The sequence below is a fragment of the Coptis chinensis genome, chromosome 9, assembly GCF_015680905.1.
Source record: "Coptis chinensis isolate HL-2020 chromosome 9, ASM1568090v1, whole genome shotgun sequence".
Lineage (NCBI taxonomy): Eukaryota > Viridiplantae > Streptophyta > Magnoliopsida > Ranunculales > Ranunculaceae > Coptis > Coptis chinensis.
Window position 1 is genome coordinate 75,435,778 of NC_141464.1, and position 15,304 is coordinate 75,451,081.

A 15,304-nucleotide genomic window follows, 5' to 3' on the forward strand; every position below is an offset into this window, starting at 1 on the left:
CTCAAGTTCATCCAATATAAGCACTTGATGCTCTTTTACCATTTTTTGTCCAATGCACTTGGAATTACATAAGTTAGTTTCGCATCGGGGACTTCACTCTTAATTCACGTGACATCCTAATATTTATGTTATGGCATGAAGCTGCCTTAGTACACTAATGAGATATGCATCGCCAGGATTCTCTTTTGATCTCATTGTTACTTTGTTTGCCTCTCTTACCAGGTTCTTGTTGGTAGCTACTTCTCGGTGGCAGGAGCTCTTGTGGGTCTACTGAAACCTAGTATGATGAGCATGTTTGGGACACTTCTTGTCATATGGGGCCTTGTCAAGGAAGGGCTTCTTGGGAAACCTGTGAATACAGATCCTGCAAAAGCGTGTTGATTGCGCTAGTATGTGCTTTCACTTGTATAAAGTATGATGTCAATAAAATTGTTAAAAGTAGTCCGACTCGACCCTTGGTGAAATGATAGAATTTTGTATGACCTGCAGGTGTGATGCGAATTGAATGAATTTAGTATGGCGTCGAAATCAATTTTTTATCCAATTCAATACATTTGCCACGGCCATAAACTGTGGCTAACCATTAGGTACAGTCCAATAAAAGACATTTGCCACGGCCTAGACCTGTGGCCAAATTATAGATCCATTCTACAAAAGGTAGGTCGTGTGAGCATTAGCCATGGTTTAATGCTGTGGCAAAAAGGAAAATTCACCACGGCCCATGTAACGGTTCATAACCATGGCATAAAATGAAGCTTTACCCACGGTCTTTAGCCGTGGCCAAAGATTAGCCACAGGTGCATTGGCAACGGTCGTGCAACGGCTTATAACCGTGGCAAAAGATCTTTAGCCACGGTCAATGACCGTGGCAAATGCTCAGCATTCTTGTAGTGACCACTATTTACTAAGCTTATAGTTTTGTCTAGCAGCTGCTGTGAATGAATAATGGATTCAACATGGAGACAACAATAACACTCACAAAGGAGGTAAAAATCTATGTCTCATTTGATGCCAATATATATTGAATTGGAAATGAAAGGAATGACCTTCTTATAACTCGCATATGCATTACTACTTGGTGGCCTTCTAAAACTATCCATTGTGTTGATTCAGTTTTGTATCCACTGGAATAAAAGAAATGGAAGTCCTCTAGCTCATATCCGACTTACCTCATAACTACTCTAGACAATCATACTGTTGCATACATCATTCGACATGCTCTAATTACATAATTTGATTTAGTTCAGGTAGTATTGTTTTTCTACATTTACGTGACCTCTATTAAAATATTTATTTGAAAAAAGCCTCAAGTTAGAGCTTCCGCCTAAGGCCTCGCCTTGGGCTGAGTCGGCCCTGCGTGTATGCATATTTACTTGCCTTTCATCCTTAAGGTATTGCAACCATTTTTTTCACATGCACGACACCATTTTTTTTTCTTTTATTAATTATTAATATTAATCCACTTTTTCCCTGTCATTTTTATATTTTTTTAAAAACAAGTCCTTCAAAGTTTACATTACTCGCTTATTTTGTCCCTTTACTAATCTTATTTTTGTCACTCAAAAAAAATGTTGTCACTCCATTCTAGAAGGTCAAGTACATACCTATTATTTGCTCATTTTGTAGTTATTTTTATCCTTGAGTTACTCCATGTTCTTCACCTTTAAATTGCGGTCACTACTCACCTTTGGACTTTATGATCTGTGAATATTTGACCCTCAATTGGACTTGCCCACACATTAGTTGATTAGTTTAACTACTTTTTGAGATTGTTTATTTCAGTTACTTTTAAGAGCTGATGCATGGTCCTGTACTATTCTGCCTATGGTTGTAGTGTATTTTATTTGCTTGAGTCAAGTCTTTGTTGATTTTCAAGTGTGCAGATCCCACAAATGTTGGGCAATTGGGCTAATACTTATGTCTGTATTGTGTAGTGACATGCAATAGGTTATCAATCACTTAAAAAAAATTTGGGACCCTTATCTATGCCTCATATTTGGATCAGGAGATTTGAACATTGACTAATAACCTATGGTGTGGCAGAGATGTATCTTGAGCCCCATTGTAATGCTTGACTTTATATGGCTTTTTGTTTGTAACACCTTACTTGAGACAACTTTTTGTGTTTTACACTCCTCTCCAAACAATGTTTTCTCTCATTTTTGTGTCTTATTCAGTTGTACAATGTTTCTATTGCTTTTTTGAAGATTTCTTTTAACTATTTTATCATCTCAGGTTATGCTCAAATCAGGAGACGCACAAACTAAAAACTGGATGCAAGCAACCGAGTTTTAATGTTCCTATTTCTCATAAGATAACAGTTGGCTTGCTGTTTCTTCTTCATCCCATTAACGTAGTTTTGAATGGTTTATTTTTATAACTGGATTTATTTGATGATTGTTTTTTGTTTGTTGGCTTTTTTTTATAGCTGACGTTGGGGTAAGTAGTGAGGCAGAAATTGTGTGAAGAAAGAAAGGTAATTTGGTTTTTGGTTCGATTTAGTTTATTTTGGATATTTCATTGAAAAGTTAGATTATTTTTTGCCTTGATGGATGTAGAAAGCAAAGAGAAATGGGTTAGTTTAGTAAGTCTAGTCTGTTTTTCATTTTTGACTTCTTGATTTAAATGGATCATGTAGATTAGTCAATGCTTAAAGGAAATATGTGAGTATCATGTAAGTATTTAATAGTGTTTGATATAGGTTAGAAACTTGGGTTACAACATTGTGTTCTCATGTGAGAACAAACTAGAAAAGGAAGCTTCCACTGTGAGATTGTGATATATGAGTTATTTACAGGTTTATTTGTCTTAGGTTTATTTATCTTAGGTCCTTGGCTTAAATTGTGAGATACTTATTCTCTTAAATGCAGTGGACTTCCAGTTTGGCTCAAATTCATTCATGGTATCAGTTTCAAGACAATGAGCCTTTCAAGGTTAGGTGTTTAAGACTTTAAGCTCCTTTCCCTCTCTATATACTGCTTTTTCCCCTCTTTAATTTGGCTAACTTATATGCGGTTTTACGATTATATGATAGGTTGCAATGGACAAATTTACAAAAAAAAAAAAAATGCAAACATGGTGAAGGCAGAAAAGCTGTTTGAATCTTAGGGGAGAAACATCATATTTTTAAAAAACTCTTAAACTCAGCCATGCCTCTGAGTGTGTGTCTATAGTTAAAGGTTTTGGAACAGTGTCTTCATTAGTAGTGTTTGGAATAGAGTTATTAATATTCACGTAGACAAAGTGCTGCAAGGAGATACACTTCATTTGGCATATAAGTGTGAATGCTGCAACACTCCTAACTATATAAGAAAGGTACTATTTAGTGTTTCTTTAGGGCTTGGGGAAACAAGTATGGATATATATGTTTTATTGCAATTATTATGTTGTTGCTACATAGACCCTATGATATAACATTGTTTTCCCAACACTTGCTTTTACAACAAGATCAGAAAGTTGTTTTTTCATTTAGCTAAAAGATGTTATTAGTGGCTCTAGGTATGAAAGATACAATAGCAAACCTATAGTCCTGTCTCAGTTAAATGACATAAACACCACTACCACCCTATCTTAGTTATATTGCAATCAATTTTATAAATGTTGTTTTCCTTTTTAACAATCACTACTACAATCCTCCATTAATTTCCTACTTCTATTTTATTTAATGTCTCCCTTTTGAGTTGCTGTTGGTGCTGATTATCACGGCTTCCTTAATATTTTCGTCGCCAGACCGTTCAAGATCGTTAATGAATATAGTATACCATCACACACACACACACACACACACACACACACACATATTTTATGCATGCCTAATACATTATTTACTAGCTTGCTTATCTACTGTTGGTTACTTTTTTTACGCTATTATGTAGTGCGGTTTCAGACTTCTATAGTGTTTGCATACAAATACCTATATATATTCACCTACTATTGTTTTTTCTTTTATTTATTTTCTTCAGTATCACAATTGTCGATCTTCGACGCAGTGTACATCAACTGCTATTGCTACTGATTTGTTCCTTGGATCCAATGCTACTAGAAGTCTAGATGGATCCATTTCTTGGAAGTGCATGGTCTCGACCATCTTGGCAACACCATTAAGTATTTTATGCTAAGTTTCTACATTAGTCACTTCTCATTAGAAGGCAAATACGGGGAAGCTCACGGGAGTGTATACGCAATACAGTTTGTCAAAAGTCGAGTCAGCGACAAGATCTAAGCCGACACTACTTTTATTAACTATACTAATATTATGTGATATGGATTTAGGCTTCTAAGCTCCAACTCATATTCTACTTTGACTATACGAGTACGTAATAGTGTTTTGATATTTCTTTATGATGAATAAGAAGAAAAAGTTTTGTCAATTCATAGATTTTCATTTCAGTTCAGAAAGTTTTTCCCTGTCTATTAATTATCGCTATAAGTCTGTATGTAAACAACAATTAATACAGGTGCAGCGCATGCCATTCTTTTAGCTACTCAGGTCGTCTCCCATTTCAGAATCATGGTGGGTATTGTTTATATTTTGATTCTTAGATTCTTAGATCAAATTGTTTCAGAAGCTATGTGGATTTAGGTATTCTATAGTTAGAAATTGATTTTCAGATGTCAATTAATGAGGTGAATTAAGAATGCAAGCCATTCTATTTTGAAATATATGTATATACAAGTCACTTTGAGAATAAAAAATTCCAAAGTGTGGAAAGAACCTGTTGGTTTAGGATCCTTTGGTAATGGGAAAAAAGTTTGTGAAATTGAGCCATTTATAACGAGATAATGTTGGGGTTTGGAGCTTCAATTGCTTTCAGGTCTTTCCATAGTACAATTGGTTATATGTTGCTACTATTTATAGAACTATTGCAATTGTGTACATGCCAATTGTTGTTTTGTACAAATTCATTGGACTAACCTCAAAGAATAGTTAATGGAAAATTGGAAATTGGAAGCAACTATATTGAACTAACCTCAAATAATAATTAACGAGAAATTAGAAATTGGATAATTTTTTATGATCCCATATAGTAAATCATGTATATTTTTTTAAGACAAGTTTGCAATGACACTATAAAAGGGTCAATAGAAGCTGATATTACACACCACTTTTGATAATTAACAGGAAACTAAAAACTGGATGCAAATGTATTGAACTAACCTCAAAGAATGATGCAAATGCATTGAACTAATCCCAAAGAATAATTAACGTGAAATTGGAAACTGCAAATGCATGGAACTAACATCAAATAATAATTAACAAGAAATCGAAAACTGAAAGCAAATGTGTTAAACTAACCTCAAATAATAATTAACGAGAAATTGGAAACTAAATGCAAATGCAATGAACTATTTTAAAAAATAATTAATGGGACATAAAAAACTGGATACAAAATGCATGGAACTAACCTCATAAAGAAATTAACGAGAAATCGGAAACCCTAACTAGATGCAACTGTATTGAACTAACCTCAAAGAATATTTAATGGGAAATCGGAAACTGGATCCAAATGCATGGAACTAACCTCAAAGAATAATTAACGAGAAATCATAATCTAGATGCAAATAATGCATGAAACTAATTTCAAAGAATATTTAACGAGAAATTGAAAACTGGATGCAAATGCATCAAACTAACATCAAAAAATAATTAATGTAAATTCAGGAATCGGATGCAAATGCATTGAGCTAGCCACAAAGAATAATTAACGGGAAATCAGAAATTGGATGTAACTGCATCAAACTAACCTCAAAAAATAATTAACAGGACATTGGAAACTGGATGCAAATGCATCGAACTAACCTTAAAGAGTAATTATAGGGAATTGGCAATTGGATGCAAATGCTTTGAACTAACATCAAAGAATAAAATAATTAACCGAAAATCAGATAATCTTTAATGATCCCACATAGTGAATCATGTATAATTATTTTTTAGGTCATGTTTGCATAGACACAACAGAAGAATTAATAAAAGTTGGTATTTGATAATTAACAGGAAATCGAAAACTGGATACAAATGCATTGAACTAAAGTTAAAAAATAATAATTAGCGGGAAATCGGAAACTGGTTGCACCTACCGTTGAACTAACCTCAAAGAATAATTGACGGGAAATCAGGAATTGGAAGCAAATACATTGAACTAACATTAAAGAATTATTCACGGGAAATCAGCAACTGGATGCAAATGCATTGAACTCAACTCAAAGAATAATTAGCGGGAAATCAGAAACTGGGTGCAACTATATTGAATAAATTTTAAAGAATAATTAACGGGAGATCAAAAAGTGGATGCAAATGAATGGAACTAACATTAAAGAATAATAACCAAGAAATTAGAAACAGGATACAAATGTATCGAACTAACCTCAAAGAATAATTACCTATGTTACAACCCAATCCCTATTATAGTCACTATTCACTAGCTCTTAAGCACTATTCCCCCTCTCCCTCTCTATTGGTCGCTCTCTTTTCTTTTCTTAGGTCTTCCTTGGTATCTTAATGAATCTGCCTATTCTTTTCTCTCTTCCTCTTTCTCTTTATATATGTTTCTTCCTCCATCAAGTCCCTCTACCTGTCCCTCCATCTCATCTCCTCTCCTTCCTGCTCCGTGTAGGGTTTCCGCATCACCGTGTGCCTTAGCTCTAATCCTGTACGCCGTGGCTAAGTGTCCTAAACTGCCTTGGGAGTATCCACCCGCTGATGTCCATGGTCACTAATCCTACCACTACAGATGCCCCCTCTCGAGTCCAGCTCATTCTATCTCTCTGCCATGACCTTCCACCTCCCTCGCATCGCTGGATTCACGTGCACCCCACGCGCTCACTGCCTGCGTCCCTTCAATTTCTGTGTGTCCACGCGTCACCCCCTGGCTGGTCCCTTTTGGTGTCTCCTCGATTTCAGCTCTCCTCAAATTACGGTTTTGCCCTTCCCTCTTATAAAAGCCCGTTCGATTCTTCCTTCTCTCTCATTTTGCCTTCTACTTTATTCTGGATTTATTTTCTCCACCACTCCCTCATCTTCCCTTTTTAGTTACTCCGATTCAGCGCACGTTCCTCACCTGGGTTTTCCTTCTACTCCAACTTCTGTAACTGCCACACTCTCCTTTCTACAGGTTGGTCTTCTTCCCTCTCTACTTTCTTTATCTTTTATACTATGCATTACTCTTTTAAAGTACGATTCTCTCTTTCTTCCTTCTGTGAAATCTTTCGCCAATGTTGGACTCCAGATCCGACGCCTCCTCCTCCTCCCTTTCTCGCTGTGTTGCCTCTCCCCCTCCTTTTGATCCCACCGAGGCTCCATCTACCTCCGGGCAACCCTTTGCGCTTCCGGTGCCTCCACCATGTAGCCGTAGACCTAATCTAGAGGCGGTCAAGGCTGCCTATGGCATACCTGCTGATGTCACCTTAGAACACGTGCCTGACCTAACTTACTTTCCCCATGTAGTCTCTTACAAACCGGGGTGTCTCGTAGCCACGGTAGGGCAAATCGTTGCTGGACTCCACTTACCCCTCACCCGCCTTGATGTCGAGATATGCAACCATTTTAACATCCCCCCTTGCCAAGGAATCGGGATACCCAAGATAACGGTTCAGCGACATGACCGCTTCACTTTTACATAAAAAGAGCACCAAGGATGTCAGTGTGGGATATCATTCCTTCTGCGTTCGCCCTAGAAAACAATATTTCGTCCTCCGTGTCACCTCTTCTGACAAGGTGTGGCACCATTATCCGCTGTACATCTCAAGAAACTTCCTGTCCGTGGATCTTCCTCCTGAACTGAACCTTAATCACCTGGCTTTCCTTCCCAGTGGTGAGTCCCCCTTTTATTTATCATTCAATGTGTATATACCTTGGTTCCTCATCTGATCTTGCAACTCTTTTCTACAGGTTGGCGCCCAGACTCGAAGTCGCGACCCTACGACCATATCTCCTCCACCATTTTCCAGAAGCTCCGCGACCTTAGACCCTATCAATCCGCAGTGCTTGGAATTGATCCCACCACCGCCATTCCGCTACTGTCAGACCCCCAACTGAAGGTCATAGGAGGGTATAATGCCCCCTTTTTCTGCCCCCCTCCACCCAAGGAGCGAAAACCTCGGAACTCCCCGCCTACCAAAAAAAGACGACCCTCTAAGAAATCCCAACATCGCACAGTCACTACCCACCAACCCCTGACTCTTTTCTCCAACTCCCCTTCCCAGTCCGCAGCTCGTCACTCTTACCAATCCCTGACCACTTGGGAAGATCAATATTTGTCCCCTCATTTTCCCTCTGCTACATCTCCCCACTCCGATATGGGTGCTAACAAGAGGAAACTATTTGACAGCGACTCAGATGAGGATGCCGTTACTGAGGTTGCTCCCTCCACTGTCGCCCGCTCATCTCCTGGACCGGCTTCAAAGCGTCCGCGACCCTCTGCCTCTGAAGAGCCCCCCGCCAATCTGCATACTTCAATTTCTGCTGCCACCATCCGGTCCCGACCAAAATACTGGTAAGTAAGGAGGCGGCTTCCCCGATCTGGCAAAGGGGCCAGCTGACCCGCCCCTCGCCGCCTACCTTCAAGGTCCGCAATCGCATCGTAAATGCCAATGATTCGGCCTTGGAGAACCCTACAGTGGCTTCCACCCTTTTTTATGGGTCTCACCTTCCCAAATACCTCGCTTATGCCGAAGGGGGATCATTTGGTCATCACAGAACCTCGTTTTACACCGGCTGGGAGAAGGTATCCTCTTTCTCTCCCTAGGTAGCTTTGTTCATCTTTTCTGATTAGCCTGACCCCTACTATCTCTTTTAGATGAGTTTGGACATCTCCTACATGATCCGCGGCCTCTTTGGTGCGAGGTCCAAAGTTGAAGTGCTGGAGAAGGAAGTCACTCGTCTTGAACAGTTGAATGGGGCCGCGGAACTAGACAAGCTCAGAGCACAGGACGAGCTCAAGTCAGCTGAGGCCTCACACTTGGCCTACATGAATAAGGTTAATGACCGCCTGAGCCACCAGCGTGAAACCTTACTCTCACAGCATAACGCAGCCACTGCAGCTCTCTCCAAGAAGCACCAAGAGGACACGACGACCCTTCTCAAACAGCATGAAACTGATATGGATGAACTTCAGGACCATTTCCGAGTGCTGGCCGATAAGAGGGTGGCCAAGAAGATCAAGGAGGAGTATGACCGATTTATTAAGGAAGTCCGGCTCCTTCCAGAAGCCCCCGCACCGGTCCCCGGAGCCAAAGTTGCTGTGGTACCCACGGATCCTGCTTCCTCTACGGCGGTCACCGCTCCTGAGGTAGCGGAGATGGTGGTCGGGGCCGATGATCAAACGCGGATGCCGCTATTGAGGAGGCTGCTGATGCTGTGGTCTGCGAAGATGTGTAGATGCTTTTTATGTTCTGACCCTAGTTTCTAAGTGCTTTGTCTTGTTGTAACTAATGTTGTCTTTTGCTACACTTGTTACTCTATACTTTTATTCTCTTTCCTTCTCTCTAAAGATCACTACTGAGGGTTGATTGCCTCTTTTTGATTTTGATAGTTGTATTATTTGTCTCGCAAAATCTGTTTTGTCTACTCTTCATCTCTTTGTGGGCCCAATACGATGTAAGGCCCTTTGTGTAATGAAGCTTGTGTTCCTATATTATTGAAGGCTACTCGATTTGCCTTCTCTCTTTTGGCCCAGTCTCTAGATTGCCTCTGAGGTGCTGGGGGCACCTCCCTTCTCCACGGCATGTGACAACTCCCTTGCCTTGGATCTCATGTCCGCCAACCGGGTTAACTCACTTTGCCCCGGTTTGGTTGGGACCTCATGTCCCTGATGGGGCAGCTAATTTTTGTCCCATTTTTGTTCGGACCTCTCGTCCGCGATGGGCTCATCCCCTCCACCGCCTTCACTCTGAAGGGCAAAAGATATTTAATGCGACATTGTCCATCCCAAAAGTGCTATGGTTTTATATATTTACAAATAGCTCATGCAATTAAGGACCTCTCCTATTACATTTACTTATGAAACTTTTTCAACAACCTCACATTCCAAGGTTTATCCATCATTCTCCCTTCCATGGTTTGCAACTTGTAAGTACCCGTCCCTCCAATGTTAACCATGGTATAGGGCCCCTCCCAATTGGGCCCCAATTTCCCCTTATTCGCTTTCTTTGTGCTGGGGGTCACTCTGCGAAGCACCAGGTCTCCCACTTTGAATCTCCTGAATCTCACCCTCTTGTTGTACTACCTCTGGAGGCGGCAGTGATACTCTTCCAGTCTTATGTGCGCGGTGTCTCTTCTTTCTTCAGCCAAATTCATGTCCCTGTATAGTATGCCCCAGTTTGCCCCACTCTCAACAGCCCGTGTTCGGGTGGTAGCCGCTACCATTTCCGACGGTATCACGGCCTCTATGCCATATGCCAGTGAGAAAGGAGTCTCCTGAGTGGTTGTCCACGGTGTCGTTCGATATGCCCACAACAAATGGTTTAATTCGTCGGCCCAAGCCCCTTTTTTATCCTCCAATTTTCTCTTGAGATTGTTGAGTATGGTTTTGTTGGAAGACTCCGCCTGTCCATTGCCCTCTAGATTGTAGGGGGCAGAGAATCCCTGTTTCACTTGATGGGCCGCCAAAAATCTCTTCACCTTAGCACCAGTGAACTGGGTTCCATTGTCCGCGATAATAGCGTAGGGCAGCCCGAACCGGCATATTATGTTCTCCCACAGGAATTTGACCACTTGCACCTCTTTTTTTACTCATTGCAGCCGCAATACGCCTCAATCCATTTGGTAAAGTAATCTGTAGCGGCCAACATAAATCTCCTCTTGCCTCTGGCCATGGGCAACGACCCCACTATATCGAGGGCCCACATCACAAATGGCCATGGACTAGACACATTGTGCAGCGGCTTAGCTGGGGGAAATATAGACTGAGAAAACCTCTGACATTTCTCACATCTTTTGGCAAATTCCACCACATCCCTTTTCATGTGAGGCCAAAAGTATCCTTGTGTCAGCAACCGGTGGGTCGTTGTCTTGCCTGCTGAATGGCTCCCACAATCTCCCCCGTGTAACTCCGCGAGCACTTCTTGTGTCAGTCTCGGTCCCAAGCATTTTAGTAATGGCCCATTGAAGTTCTTGCGGTATAACTCCCATCCCATTAGCGTGTACCTCTGGGACGCCTGTTCCAGCCTCCTCTTCTCTCTCTTATCAATCACCTCATGTCCCGATAAGAATTGTTTGATAGGCTCCATCCATCCTTCATTTTCTTCTGCGGCACTCAATATCTCTGGAGATTCCTCGGTACTTGGTATGTCCAATTTTCTTACTTTGATAATCCTTTCCTTTAACCCTGGCATGGCTGCAGCTACATAGGCCAGGGCATCTGCATGGCAGTTCTCCCCGTGGTTTAGATGTACGAATCGGATTTGTGTGAACTTCGCCGCCCACCTCTGTACGACTTGCAAATATCTCGCCATCCGAGGGCATCTTGCCGCGAATCCGCCATTCGCTTGACATACCACTAGATTTGAGTATGAGTATATGGTAAGTTCTTTCACCCCTAAACCCTCCGCCATCCTCAAGCCCATGATCACGACTTCATATTCTGATTATTTGTTTGAAGCTGCGAATCCCAAGTTCATTGTTTGTTCTAGCCTATTGTTTTCCGGCGTAACCAGTACTACACTTATTTCGCTGCCTGCATCTGTGGCCGATCCATCCACGAATACCTTCCAACCATTCCTCTCATCCCATGGGGGATCATATTCCTCTTCTCGCTCGGGCTCTAGGACCATCTCTTCCCCCCACGTGGGATCCTCTGCAGGAAACTCTGCCAAAAACTCCGCCACTACCTGAGCTTTCTCCGCCGTCCTGGTCTGATATTGGATCTCATATGAACTCAGCATCACGGCCCATTTCAGCATCCTTCCTGATTTCTCAGCCCTCAAAGCTTGCTTGAGGGGCAAGTTCGTCACTACGATCACTACGTGAGCTTCAAAATACGATTTCAACTTTAGGGCTGAGAATATTAAGGCAAGAGTGTACTTCTCCACTCGGCTGTACCTAGTCTCCGCGTCTAACAAAGTCTTACTCTGGAAATACAACAGCTTCTCCATTTTATTCACCACACGAATGAGAACTTAGCTGATTGCATACTCTGTGACCCCCAGGTACAAATACAACTTCTCTCCCATTTCAGGCCGCGACAATAGGGGTGCCTCCCCTAGATATCTCTTTAACTCTTGAAATGTTTGCTCACACTTTGCTGTCCATGTAAAATCTGTGGAGTTTCTCAACAATCTATACATCGGCCTACATTTGTCGGATGATTTTGAAATAAATCTGTTTAGGGCCACGACTCTCCCCGCTAATCGCTGTACCTCTTTCACCGTTTGAGGTGAAGGCATTTCCACCAATGACCTTATCTATTAGGGGTTAGCCTCTATTCCCCGCTGCATCACGATATACCCTAGAAATTTTCCCGTGGTGACTCCAAACGTGCATTTCTCTGGGTTGAGTTTCAAATTGTGACTTCGCAGTATACTGAAGATCTCCCTCAAACCCTCCAAGTGTTCTTCCTCTGATATGCTTTTTTCCACCATATCATCTATGTATATCTCGAACCTCTTTTGAATCTTGCTCTCGAACATTTTCTCCTCCAACCGCTGAAAAGTGGCTCCTGCGTTTTTCAACCCAAATGGCATTCTAGTATAGCAATACATTCCCCCTTCTACTATGAAGGATGTCTTTTCCTGGTCCGGTCCATACATTGCAACCTGGTTGTATCCCATGGATGCACCCATAAATGAAAACATTTTGAACCCCGTAGTTCTGTCCACCAACTCATCTACTCGCGGCATAGGATAACTATCCTTGGGGCACTCCGAGTTTACGTCAGTAAAGTCTACACACATCCACACCTTGCCATTTTTCTTTGGGACCGCGACTATATTAGATAACAAGTTCGTGAACTCCACCTTCCTTATGATTCCTGCTCCTTTTAACCTGGCAACCTCCTCTCGGATTCCTTCTGTGTACTTAGGTCTCATGCTCATTATCTTCTGTCTTACTAGCTTTGCATCCTCCCTCATATGCAGTCGATGACATGCAAAATCTGGGTCCAAACCGATGATGTCCTCTATCCCCCACGCAAACACATCCTTGTTCTCTGACAAACACTGTACCAGTTTACTTTTCCACTCTTCTGATAAATTTTCCCCTATTGATGTAAATCTCTCTTCTTCCCCTGCCCCCAAATTCACTACCTCCACTTTGTCTAACGTCTTCGGACCCGTTGCAACCTCTTCCTCCCCCTCCACAGCCCCGCACTATAATTGCTATGCCTGTCTTTTCCTGGGGTTCAATGATTCCCCTTCAGGTCCGCGGACCATCCTTTTAACGATATCCTGATGACTGTTCTTCGATGCCACCTGATCGCCGCGGACTTCATACATTCCCATTGAGGTGGGGAATCGGATAACTTGGTAATAGGTTAAAGGCACAACTTTCATCTCGTGGATCCACCTCCTTCCTAGGATCGCATTGTACTGGGAGTTGGAGTCGACCACCATAAATCTTGAGAACATAGTCACAGGCCCTGTCGTCACTGGCAACAAAAGCTCTCCCATAGGCTCCGTGACACTCCCATTAAACCCATACAAACTGGACTGCGGTGGCCTCAGTTTCCCCGGATCAATCCTCATCTCATCTAATGCTCCCTTAAACAACAAGTCCACCGCACTGCCACAATCAATCAGTACCCTTTTGACCATGTAATTGGCCATTGCCATCGTAATAACCAATGCATCTTCATGTGGAGTGTCGACAGCTCGGAGATCTGCACTGGAAAATATAATCTTATCTTCCCCATTCAATGCCCCTGCGCTATACTGCAGTCCTATGTTTGATTCATTGAACTGCTGAATACTTGCCGCCCTTCTTATCTTGTTTATGTGGGCGTTGTGGCTCAGAACTTATCCACTAAAAATAACATTGATGGTTCCCAATATTTTACCTGGAGCTAGCACCGACTCCACATTCGGGGCCGCTGCTATAAATTCCCTCATCACTCCCTTCTCTATCAACCTCTGAACCAACCACTTTAACGCATAACAATCATTAGTCTCATGATTGCGAACCTGGTGGTACGTACAATAAGGCTTGCTTGGCATTTCAGCAGGTACGGTTCGCGGTCCCTCGTGCCCTTGCATGTTCTTGATCAATGGTAATATCTCACTCAACAGCCTATTTAAAGGCGTATATTCTAACTTGCAGTGTGGCTTCCTCTCCCTCTGTTCCCTTCGAGCTATCTCCCTATTCCTTTCCGGCCATGATGTATGGCCGCGATATCGTTCATTACCTTTGTCCGGACTTCGGTCCTTCAGGATCCCCCTCTTTCTCTATCAATGACAATCTTCCCCCTCTTAGAGTCCTTCTGCATTGCATCCTCGTATCGAATATACTTCTCTACCCATGGATATAACTTGTGCAGCGTCGCGATCTCATTCTTGGCAACGGACTGATAGACCGTTGTTCCAGGCCGCAGACCTCTCTCAAACGCTATCACTGCCGTCCTCTCATCTAAATTCTCCACTTTCAAGGTCTTGGCCTTGAAGTGGCACAGATATTCTCTGACTGATTCCGCCGACCATTGTCTCACGTTAAATAAGGCCGCGATGTCCACAACTTGCTTTTTTTTATGTATAAAATGATCTATGAACGCTTGCTCCAACTCCTGGAAATTAGTTATACTCTTAGAAGGCAACCGATAATACCAGTCCGAGGCTCCCCTTTTCAAGCTGGCCGGGAACATTATGCACTGCAACCCATCGTACTGCGACTCTTGCCAGAGTGGCATCTGTTGTCTAAAATGATGAATGTGATCTGCTGGGTCTCCCGTTCCATCGTACCTTTCGAACCTTGGTTGATTGAACCTCTTTGGCACCTCTGACGTCTATATCGCATCCGCTAGTGGGTTGTGGTTCAATCCAGCTACTACCTGACTGGCCGCGCCTGTTTGATTCTTTATCTGTTAAAGATTTGCCTCTTGATCGTTGTTTATCATCTCTTGGACTTGCTCCATTGTTAGTTCCATGATCGAGTTCTCCACCAGATTCAGCCCGTGCTTTTCCTCTTCCTCAGCTCTCTCATTCTCTGACCCCTCACTTAGCTCTTCCCCGACCTCTTTCTCCACCCTCTCTCTGTCTCTTCTCAACTCCTCATTCTCCTCTCTCAACCTTTCGATCTCTTCTCGTATCAGCCGTGTTTCTTTCGCCGCTCGACCCTCCTCCTGTTCTTCCCCTTCCTCGATCTCTGCTTCCGGCATCGCGT

The 15,304-nt window shown here is 42.3% G+C and overlaps 4 protein-coding genes and 1 long non-coding RNA gene across 5 annotated transcripts; 1 reads left to right on the forward strand and 4 right to left on the reverse strand.

The window, feature by feature from the left end:
• Nucleotides 1–2,028: 2,028 nt before the first annotated feature.
• LOC147478083 (uncharacterized) lies at nucleotides 2,029–3,285 on the forward strand. The gene is made up of 3 exons (XR_015209614.1): nucleotides 2,029–2,476; nucleotides 2,871–2,933; nucleotides 3,035–3,285. It is a non-coding gene; the product is annotated as an uncharacterized LOC147478083 (long non-coding RNA).
• A 7,440-nt stretch (nucleotides 3,286–10,725) lies between these two features.
• On the reverse strand, nucleotides 10,726–11,451 carry LOC147478084 (uncharacterized). Its single transcript, XM_086586155.1, has one exon. It carries the CDS (start codon nucleotides 11,449–11,451, stop codon nucleotides 10,726–10,728), a length of 726 nt encoding a protein of 241 aa, XP_086442281.1.
• A 132-nt stretch (nucleotides 11,452–11,583) lies between these two features.
• Nucleotides 11,584–12,090, reverse strand: LOC147478085 (uncharacterized). Its single transcript, XM_086586156.1, has one exon. The coding sequence runs from the start codon at nucleotides 12,088–12,090 to the stop codon at nucleotides 11,584–11,586; it is 507 nt and encodes a 168-aa protein (XP_086442282.1).
• Nucleotides 12,091–13,311: 1,221 nt separating this feature from the next.
• LOC147478086 (uncharacterized) lies at nucleotides 13,312–13,764 on the reverse strand. The gene has a single exon (XM_086586158.1). The coding sequence runs from the start codon at nucleotides 13,762–13,764 to the stop codon at nucleotides 13,312–13,314; it is 453 nt and encodes a 150-aa protein (XP_086442284.1).
• A 590-nt stretch (nucleotides 13,765–14,354) lies between these two features.
• LOC147478087 (uncharacterized) lies at nucleotides 14,355–14,831 on the reverse strand. Its single transcript, XM_086586159.1, has one exon. The coding sequence runs from the start codon at nucleotides 14,829–14,831 to the stop codon at nucleotides 14,355–14,357; it is 477 nt and encodes a 158-aa protein (XP_086442285.1).
• Nucleotides 14,832–15,304: the final 473 nt, after the last annotated feature.

Coding starts and splice junctions, on each gene's coding strand:
- LOC147478085 (XM_086586156.1), bottom strand. CDS start 12,090: ATGGAGAAGCTGTTGTATTTCCAGAGTAAGACTTTGTTAGACGCGGAG.
- LOC147478086 (XM_086586158.1), bottom strand. CDS start 13,764: ATGGCAATGGCCAATTACATGGTCAAAAGGGTACTGATTGATTGTGGC.
- LOC147478084 (XM_086586155.1), bottom strand. CDS start 11,451: ATGGCGAGATATTTGCAAGTCGTACAGAGGTGGGCGGCGAAGTTCACA.
- LOC147478087 (XM_086586159.1), bottom strand. CDS start 14,831: ATGCCACTCTGGCAAGAGTCGCAGTACGATGGGTTGCAGTGCATAATG.